Source organism: Dermacentor silvarum, chromosome 3 (assembly GCF_013339745.2).
Source record: "Dermacentor silvarum isolate Dsil-2018 chromosome 3, BIME_Dsil_1.4, whole genome shotgun sequence".
In the NCBI taxonomy this organism is placed as follows: domain Eukaryota; kingdom Metazoa; phylum Arthropoda; class Arachnida; order Ixodida; family Ixodidae; genus Dermacentor; species Dermacentor silvarum.
Genome location: NC_051156.1, coordinates 213,102,243 through 213,112,848, shown reverse-complemented (window position 1 = coordinate 213,112,848; position 10,606 = coordinate 213,102,243). Strand labels below are relative to the sequence as shown.

Here is a 10,606-nt window from a genome sequence, read left to right as displayed (position 1 = left end):
CCGGTTTCTTTCATAACTGCTCCTGTTCATGTCAACTGCTTACTTTTCATGCTTCTGTACTTTTGTATTACGCGTTAACTTTATCTCTTAGTTTACACTCTATTTGTTGTATCGGGTGCTTATTCTCTAATTTATTGATGTTTTGTACGTGAATACTTGTATTTCGCTGCTTAATCCTTGTTGCTTGTTGGTGCTTATTTTCTTCATACATTAACGGTTTAACAGTAGGCGCCCCATAACGGTCTTGCTGTGAGACCTCCTCTTTTGTACGTGAATACTTGTATTCCGCTGCTTAACCCTTGTTGCTTGCTGGTGCTTATTTTCTTTATACATTAACTGTTCAACAGTAGGCGCCCCATAACGGTCTTGCTGTGAGACCTCCTCCTGAACTTACAACACATGTACCTATATGACCGGTAATTCAATATGTTTTAATGAACGAAGCGAAACCAAACCAAGCCAGTCAGCTGTACCAATGAGCGCCAGACCTGAGTCGGTTGATCCCTTTTTCGTCCTTGAGTAAGTCGTGCGCTTGTTTTAACCTGCAGGCTGTAAGCATGAGCTGATTAGCTCAGAAACATGTTCATTTGGGATAGATAGCTGAAATGTTTTGCCCTCGCTTGTTGCCTGGTCGATTAAGACAGTAACCGGGTAGCTTCCAACTTTTTTGACAGAAGTGGGCTATCGACCATGTCCTCTTGAGTTAGTATAATAACAGTAATAATTACAACACATACCAGCCCCCCCCCCCCCCCCCCCCACACACACACACAAACACACATACATAAACACAACTGTAAGCTTATGAATGGTGGACACCGAATTTGCAGAAGCAGAATTTACGCAAGCGCGATGATGCAACCTCAAGTGGGCAGGCTATTTTGTCGTCGAAGTATATACAGAGAAACGGCTTTTTGCCCAGCGGGTTTGCAAGCGCGAAAAGCACGAAACGAAGAAAAGAATAATGTACCGGCGTGTCAAAAGGCGATGTACAGCTCTCTTAATGCTTCCTGTTTTCCGACGTTCTCGAGAACCCGCCACGACTGGCCACGATGCACCCGGCCTTGCAAATCGGCTTGCCTGGCGCTCCCGCGTGTTGCTTTAGGGACGTCAAGAAGAATGGAAATGAAGCAGCGTTTGCCCAGGTCTGCTGCATTGACGCAGAAAAGAGCACTTGTCTGAGAAAAGGGAGACAAGCAACAAGCGAAGAAAAGCGCGACAGCGAAAGAACAACCCAAGCGAACAGCGGCAGATGCAGCTTGAACCACTCGGCGAGGAAGTCCCCTCTAAAAACCCTGGGAAGAAGGAGCGGCGAAAAGCTCTACATGGAGAAATGAAACAAAACCTCTTTTTCTATCTTTATTATTTTTTATGTATGTATGGCCTTTACCTTGACACGAGCAGTTCCCTGAGGGCGTCAGGAGGGCAGGACCGTTGACAACTACCAGGACTGCGAAAAAAAAAAAAAAAGGTTTTGTCTTTTTGTGCATTCATTATATTTTCATTTTTGTTGTAAGACTTTTTTTCCAGAACTGCATCATAGAAAGAAAGGTGTAGTATACTCGCGAGGAGGACTAGCCATGTTTTTCTATTTTCTTGTTTTATATGTCAATATACCGAGCTCAAAGGCAGTTTTCTGGATGCAGTAAGAAAAGATGAACAACATGAAGCCGGCAAATGTGGGCGTACAGCCTGACTCGCCTTTCGGCCTTACTAGGGCTAAGCCACAGAACACCCACGCTAAGCGACGTGAAAACGCGTACAAGTGATAAGCAAACGACAAAAAGCAACACGTCTGAAGGAAAAAGAGAAAATAGTTGACCTGACTCCACATAGATGACGCCACCATACTGTGACGAACAAAACTGATTATTTTGTGGCTGGATTGTGGCGCCGCGCCTCGGAGAGCAGACGAAATACCCAGTCTGCTTCGAGGCGCCGTCGATGTAGTCTGGTGCGGTTCTACCTGCTTGGCGTCGCGATGCGACAGCTACCGTTGAATATGCCAACAAAGGTCGCGTCTCGCTGCTGCTACAAGACCGACGCGTGCAGCCGACTTGCGAATGAAGGTACGAAACACACGTCACAGCCCTTGTACACAGAATGACTACCTTTTCGAACGGCTCCGCGGCTTCACTTGTTTCCGTATTCCGCTGTTCGTGGCGGGAAAGAGTCCGTCTTGTGTGTTTAGGTCGAGCGGCCGTGGTCTGGCGGAGTGTTTGGTCGGTTTCCGTGCCTGGTGCATGGGCTACCAGTTCCAATTCTTAAGTGCGATGACATGGGCGTTTCACGGTACGCTCTGAGAAGAAAGTGCTTTGGACGAGCCTTAAATGTATTCCAGAGAATCGGCAGCATCTAAGAAGCCTGTGCTTTGTTGACGGATAAATGTCATTGCATTGTGGACTGTAATCGCGTAATGGCGCGAAGCAATTTAATATAAGAAAAGTCGTTTCATTGAGCTTAACGTTAACGGAGCGTGCTGGAGTCTGATACAATTATTGAACACAAAGAACAGCGCAACATTAACATTCTGATTCGTGAAATGCAGCGACATCGAAGTTATCAAACGTATTCTGCGCGCTTGCTAAAAGGCTGAGTGGTTTGCACTGTATGTCTAAAATTTTCTCGTCAACTTGATCGCCGTCGCTATCGTGAATGTTATTCAAAACGAAGGATGTAGTTATAGTCTATGTTTTATTATTCCACTTTTTTTTTATTTTATTTATTTATTGATACCTCAAATGCCCCTGGTATGGGGTATTACATGAGGGGTGGGTTACATTAGTACGAGTTCTTCGATGAATGACTTGAAGTGGCACGGGTCGGAGTGGTGCGCAGCGTCGGTGGGCAGATGATTCCAGTCATTCGCTGTTCGAATGAAGAATGAGTTGAGGTGCGCAGTAGTGCGCGCAGGTGGTGGGTATACAGCTTAGAGTGACTGTTGCGGAGCGAAAGGCGATGAGCAGGTACGATAATCGAGTGAGCAAGAGACGAGTGATAAAACTTGTGGTAGAGGGACAGGCGCGCTATTTTTCTGCGTGACACAAGACTGGGAAGATTAGCCGTATGTTTTAGATAAGTGACGCTAGAATAGTATGAATAATCTGAGAAGACAAATCTAATAGCACGGTTTTGAATAGACTCAAGGGATTTCTGTAGGTTAATCTGGTACGGGTCCCAAACTGCGCATGCGTATTCCAGCTTGGGACGAATGAACGTTTGGTACGTTAGCAATTTTACGTGAGGAGGGGTAAACTTAAGGTTACGCCGGACATAGCCAAGGACACGGTTAGCTTCATTTGTTATGCTTCCTATATGATGTGACCAGCTGAGGTCATTAGTCACTGTGATACCAAGGTACTTGTACGATGAAGCTAAAGATAATTCGGAGCCAAAAATGACGTACCTATGTGCTTGGTAGGAAGCTCGGCGGTGGAATGAGATCTGCGAAGTCTTCTTGATATTTAAACACATTAGCCAAGTTCTACACCAGTTTTCAACAGTTAGTAAATCGTTTTTGAAGGGAAATGTTATCGTGGAAGCTATGGATAGGACGATAAAGGACACAATCGTCTGCGAAAAGTCGAATACAGGAGGAGATGTTTGTCGGTAGGTCATTGATGTAGATTAGAAAAAGTAATGGTCCGAGGACGGTAACTTGAGGAACTCCGGATATAACAGGCGCTAATGAGGAAGTATGCCATTAATACAGACGAACTGTTGCCTGTTGTGTAGGAAGTCACACAGCCAGTCGAAGACAAAGGGGTTAAGATTTAGGTGTGAGAGCTTAAGGAATAGTCGTTTGTGTGGTACCTTGTCAAAGGCTTTCTCGAAGTCGAGGAACAGGGCGTCTATGGGAATATTGCGATCAATGCTTGAGCTGATGTCATGAGTAAATAATGCAAGCTGGGTCTCACAAGATAAACCTTTTTGAAAACCATGTTGCTGTGGGTGAAAGAAGTCAACAGAGATTAGAAACTTGGTTACATGCGAATAAATGACGTGCTCCATTAATTTTGAAGCTACACAGGTTAATGAAATCGGTCGATAGCTATTATGTGATGACGAAGTACCTTTCTTTGGGACTGGGATGATCTTGCCCACCTTCCAGTCCTGTGGCACCACTCCTAATGACAGGGACTGTTGGAAAATGTGAGACAGGATGACACTTGTACTATGCTTGGTATTTTTTAACACCTTGGAGTTAATTCCGTCGATGCCTGCAGAAGATGACAATTTAAGATTGTCAATGAGTTTGCTGATGCCATGAGGGCTGACTTGTATATCGGGCATAGTAGGGTAACTAAATTCAGAAAAATTGGGCAGTTCATCATTCGGTTCGAGAGTGAATACAGAAGAAAAAGTTTCATTAAGTACATCAGGAACTACTGCTTCAGGAAGAGGGTTATTGTGATCGTCGCATAAAGAAACAGTTTTATGGTGGGCTGGTTTAATTGTTTTCCAGAATTGCTTTGGATTATTACGCAACATTGTAGGCAATGTAGTAGAAAGGAAACGTTGCTTGGCTTCCGCTGCACAGTGCTGAAATGTTTTTTCAGCCACCTGGTACCTTTCCCAAGCGCATGCGTTGTTAGTATTTTCGGCGGCTCGGAAAAGTCTCTTCTTTTTATTATTCAGGCGTTTAAGTTGTTATTGAACCAAGGGGACGATACGCGCTCTGTAACATAAATGGTTGGTATATATCTATTAATTAGGTCAGGCATTTTGTTTTTAAACAACAGCCAGTTTGTCTCAACTGATCTATCCAGAAAATCAACTAGGAACCAAGTGCAGAACTCAGTTAGGTCTCTATTCATGCTGCCATAATCTCCTTTATCGTACAGTGTTAATAATTTCTTTTCTTCTTTAGGGAGTAATAGTTTGCAATGAATGGAACCATGAACTATTACGTGGTCACTCAACCCAGGTAAAATTGTTAGTGACGAGACATTATCAGGGTGTGACGTCAACAAAAGATCTAGTATGTGTGCGCTTTTATCAGTAAGTCTCGTTGGTTCCAAGATTAGCTGTGTAAGACCAAATGTGAGGCACATGTTCAAAAATTCGCATTCTTCGTTATTCTTTGATAAAGATGATAACATATCAAGCCAGTTTATGGAGGGAAAGTTGAAGTCGCCGTATAAAATGATGGAAGCGTTACGGTGTGTGGACGTTATAGAGCAAAGTAATTCGTGTAGCGAAACAATGAAGGAAGGTTCAGCGTCAGGAGGGCGATAGCATACACCTAATATAACAGGTGGATATGAAGTTTTACAAACCAGGAATAAGGCTTCGATTGGCGTAGCAATGTTGATTAATGAGCAGTTAAGACTACGGTGGGTAGCCAGCATAACACCACCGCCCCGCCTACCGCCTCGGTCGCGACGAAAAATATCAAAATCGGGGCGCTTTGGCCGCTTTGTGACCGTATTGGTTGCATTTCTCCGAGTGGTATCCAAAATATGTGCTGTACACACGTCTCGTTTAAATAGCTATGTCTCATAGTAATGCACACAGAAATAGAAGAAAAAGCGACGATATGTTGCTGTATTGCATCATTTTTGAACGTGATAAAGCGACCTCGCGTGGCAAGGGATGTAAAACAAACAAGCAACATTTTGAAACAAAAAGAAGGAATAGACTGTGAGGTGATAAGCCGACGTGCTCGAATGTAGTAAATACTGCATTAGTAAATAATGGCAGTGTACAAGAAGGGTAACATTCACAAATAGTTGATTGCGTTGGAAAATAAAGCAATATCTGCTGTCCCAACGTCTGCAGCTAAGCTATTTCATTCCGAAACTGTTTGTGGAAAGAAAGAAAACTTCATGTACTTCGCGCGGCGTTGTATCTCCCGTATCTTACAACTATATATGGTCTCGCCTGCAGGAGACGTTAATGTGGAGTTTTTAGCTATTTGAACTTATCCCTTCCAGCTGTGCTGTTACAAACCGAATGTAAAAGTTTAAGCCTGCACTTTTTCCATCTCCGCATGGAGTGGCTCAATTCCAACAGTTTTTTTTTTTTTAAATTCCTGTTACACTTATTTTTCATGGGTATTGTTGCGTTATAAATGTAGTGGTACAGTTCTGTATTGCCTCAAGCTTATCTATATAGCATTGTTGTAAGGATCCAATACCTGCAGTAAGTATAAAAGTACTTTATTAAGAACACGTCGCAGTCGCTGCCGCCTCTCCCATAGAAGCCGGAACGCCCTGGGTATACGTCTTGTTGCAGTCCCTGTTCAGGTCACATGACGCTATCGACGTTGCCATGCGCAGGATGTGACGGCTATCAATGCAGCGATCTTTCACAATCCAGCGATGATCCTGCTGTCGGTAGTACGCATGGTTTCCTCGCAGGCTATCACGAAGCTGGTGCAGACCTATTGCGTCGTGTGCATCACCGCCATGGACGGCGATTCTTGAAAGCAGGAGCTGCAGTAAGCAAAAAATGCTTAAGAACATGTCGCAGTCGCTGGAGGCTTACCCTCGTACTGATTTTGCGCTTCTGTGTAGTGTAGAAATACTATAGGATGCCGTTAATATGCTTCCCCGCTGTCATTACGTTTCTTGTTCTCTCTCTCTCTCTCTCTACCACTACGCGTTCTCACGTGTGATGTGCATTGTACTCGCTTGATGTCGTGCCGTTGTTCTTTCGTGAAGTCCCTATAATGGTGACGTAAATTTAACACTGCATGTGCTAAGAAAGCACGGAGAAGATGGCACAAACATGCCAGCGCTGACCGTTGCGGAAGCTGATAATGCGTCTGTTGCGAACCATGGTTTTGAAAAATTATCGCGTTAACTTTTTAGGCGGCTGGCGTGGAAAGTGTCGTTATTGCCCTAAAGCGCAGGCCATGAGTTATGCGTATGTTTAATAGAATAAATAAAAATAAATAAATAAAAAAAGTGTGAGGTCAATGAAACGAAAGCCTCAAGTGTCGCGTAAGAATGGTTTAGTTAGCCTGGCGACGACAGCTGCAGGCTATAGATAACACACCGATGGCATGACGGTGTGGCGAAATCGATGAAAAATGGCCGAGGTTTAACTCTTGTAAACCTAGTTATCACGAACGAAAGGTCTGTTTGGTTTTGCAAAGACTATGCGCACAGTGTTTCATAAATGCACGCTTCCGCGATTGGTAAGCTTCTCTATAACGTGCTAATATGGCTTCCCTTTGCTTCGGTGTTTCAGCAGCCACCTTTGCCTTTGCTTGAGATTTCGCAGCCTGCCGTCTAGCTATTCATCTACTAGATGATTGGATTCAGCCTGCCGCTTGCGCTGAAGCGCAGCGGTGTCTCCATGCGAGCGCAGCTGCGACGCCTCTCCGCAGCAGATCACGTGGCGTAACGTCACACCTGCCACACTAGCGCTCTTGCGGCTAAAGGTCAATGCGACGCGATGAAGGATCTTGCGAGACATGGCGTATAGTAGAGCTTTCGCTCGAAAACAGCGTAGACGTCACCAAGGCAAATTCATAGACGCGCAGAGGTCGCCGACGCGCAATCGAAACCAAAGATGGTGGGACAGAAGTTTTCTTTCCTAGCGATTTTTATTTCTCTTCATTTTAGTTTTTTTTTGCCGGGGAGCATAATAACAAGCTTGGTGATCATGATAACAGCGACGGAAATGGCATATGCGTTGATTCAATGGGTGACTCACCATACGCGCGCAGAGCTCCCAGCTGTTGCGGCCGCCTAGTCGACTAACGACAGGTTACATCATCATCATCATCATCATCAGCTTCTTCGTAATCGTTGATCTCAGTGGCTATTAGTGCAACGTATCGGACACCGTGTGTGGAAAGGCCGGAAACCCGTCGCCGCGATGAAGTCCCCTAGATAACGTCTCCACGAACAACCGGACATTTTTTACACCATGATGGAATGTTACGAAATAAACAATTTTCGAGCTAAAACTGCGTTCTGTTCATTCATGAAGAGCTTTAGCTTGCTCGTAAACTTCTCACCGTTTACGGATTACCGGGTTGCGTATACGGAAAACATATCCCACGCAGAAGGGGGGCGCAAAGCTGCTCGCTTATTGGCTCTCGCCGCAGGCCACTTCCGCCAACATGGCGGCGCCCAGCGCAACGTTGGCTTCCGAGACTTGAGGTTTGGTTTACGCGACGCGAGCGTCCGCTCTTGCGCAAGCGGATACTGCTCTCGCTTGCGCCCCGGTGCCGCGGCGGAACCACAACGACCGCCGCTTCGCGTCGGCGGCCGGCACCGCGGCTTCCGCCGCGGCACCGGGGCACAAACGGGAGCAGAATCCGCTTGCGCAAGAGCGGACGCTCGCATCGTCGGCGGCCGGACGACTACCGGCTGCCGTCTGCTACAGCTGATACAGCGGCCGCTCTCCAGCGTGCGTCGCCGGACCAGCGTCGCGTAAACAAACCAAGTCTCGGAAGCCAACGTTGCGCTGGGCGCCGCCATGCTGGCGGAAGTGGCCTGCGGCGAGAGCCAATAGGCGTGTAGCGCTGCGCCCCCCCCCTTCTGCGTGGGATATGTTTGCCCTATATGCTACCGGGTTACCGAAGCCGTGGGCGGCAATACAGCAAAGCTCGTAGCGACATCTTGTGACTGTGTCCAGCTACAAGACTAAAAACCTTAAGCGCACAACCAGACGTTGCAAGTTAGCTCTTGCGTGTCTCCCGTCTTCTTTCACCGTGGACGCGCACCGGGTGCTTGATGTTTTGATGTCTTACCAACACGCCCAAACAGCCACATTAGCCAACTATAAGAGGGCGGTTTGATTAATAATCAAACTTGCTTAAAGAGTGCTTGAAATGATTAATAGGTGTAGCGCCAGGAATGTCGTTGAAAACAACGTTTTAACAGCGAAGCTGTTTAAGCCAGCCGTAATTTGTGGTTTATATCAAGAAACTATCATCATCAGCAATGAAGAAAGAAATAATGGGATATAAACTTTCTTGCCGAGGCGGGATTCGAACCCGCATACCCAGAGTCCCAAGGAGAGCGTCCGTAACCACTAGGCTATACACCAACTTTTTTTTTCCCTTGCTTACAGAACATGCATTTATGCGAACCATATGATTGCGTTCGAGCGTCGTCGTCTTCGTCCACAGCTGGCGCGTTCGCATGCACTAGTGCCAATGCTCTGCGAGGTGAAGAAAAGGTTTGGCGCGCTATGCTCGGGCGAGAGATAAAGAAAATGAGAGCGAGAGAGAGAGAGACGCATTCACGGAGCGGGTCTGCTGGAACGCGTTGTCGGCATTGCAACGCGGTGGAACGCGGTGTCGGTGTTGCAAGCTGCGCTATGCAACGTGCAGTGACGGCCGTAAGTCCGAGACGCGCGAAAAGACATTATCATCATCGTGAGTAATAAGATGAAAAGTACGCTCACACTTCCGGAAAATGCTGGGCTACGATCGCCCAGCTTCGCTGTTTCAAGCCTTGCGCGGCCGAGTGCAAGGTTAAGCGGTTTTTTTATAAGGGAACGTGTCTTCGTCAGGACAGCAAATGCTTTCTTTAGCAGCTTTTTTATGTACGCCTAGTTGACTCTCCCCCACCCTCAATGGGGGAGAAATAAGCCGGTGCGCCGAGTGAAAGCAGTTGTCAAGTTGTAAAAAAAAAAAAAAAAAAAAAAAAAAAAAACGAAAGAAAAAAGGAGGGGGGGGGGAGGGAGAGAGCTGGGGCGTATGAATGAGAAAGAAAGGAAACGAGGGGAGAGTGGCGGTGTGTATTTGTTATAGCTAGAGAGGCAACGGGTAGGGAAACTGCTGCTAGCCTTAGAAGCCCAGCTGATAAAAATGGAAACGGTTGCAAACATGCAAGTACGCGCTGGCGATACCGCAGGACCATCTTCCGGGAAACAGGAAATGATAGGCTGTTCGAACGGGAGCGAAGGAAAAAAAAAAAAAGACAGAGAAACAGAACAGAAAAAAAAAGAGGAGGGGAGAGGGGAGAAGGAGAAAATGAAAACCGGTAAAATGAAAGACATGTCCCGTTGGGAGCGAAAGTTGGAATCCTGGCGGCACAGTGAGAATTTTTCTTTTCTTTGTCATTTTTCTCGCAAATGATTTTGCGATTCCAGCGGCGACACCGGCGGGACATCAAAACGACCAGAGGTGGAGTGAGTCCGTAACAGGTATCGCTCTAAAAGGCTAACCCGGGTGCGCGTGCACTCAACCAACAACACCTTCGAATCGAACAAACCTATTTCGCAAGCGAACAAGTAAATAGAAGGCACTGATGTGCAATTTTCAGATGTTTTTTCTGATGTAGAGTGCTCCCGCGATTTCGCGTGTCATCTGACTGCCATGATGCGTTCAAAAAAAGGACTGCAACTTAATTGAGGTCCCAGTGAGAGGTGACGACAAAATAGTTCCGCTGCAAGTGAGATAGGCCTCTGTATTTGCGGCACCGCAATAAATGAGGGAAGATTTCAACATCAAGCCGAGGAACAAGAGGGTGACTGATAAGGAGAAAGTCGATGGTAGTACTCGTGAAAAACGGTGACCTTGTATGCGACACAACGGAAGGGAAAAAAAAAAAGGGGGACCTTCGTTTACTACTTTGCTTTTTCTTTCTTTCATTAGCCCATTGTTTAAGAAGTAAACAAAAAATATTATGTCTTCATT

General features: G+C 46.1%; 1 protein-coding gene across 2 annotated transcripts in view; it reads left to right on the top strand.

Moving 5' to 3' along the window:
* Positions 1-1,946: 1,946 nt before the first annotated feature.
* LOC119446629 (urease subunit alpha-like) overlaps positions 1,947-10,606 on the top strand; it is a 110,841-nt gene continuing 102,181 nt past the window's right edge. The window contains exon 1 of one of the 2 annotated variants that reach the window (XM_049664267.1): positions 1,947-2,069. In XM_049664267.1, coding sequence (XP_049520224.1) covers positions 2,064-2,069 — 6 coding nt within the window. In that variant the 5' untranslated portion in view covers positions 1,947-2,063. The remainder of the gene's footprint in view (positions 2,070-10,606) is intronic. The other variant, XM_037711113.2, reaches the window with a different exon arrangement.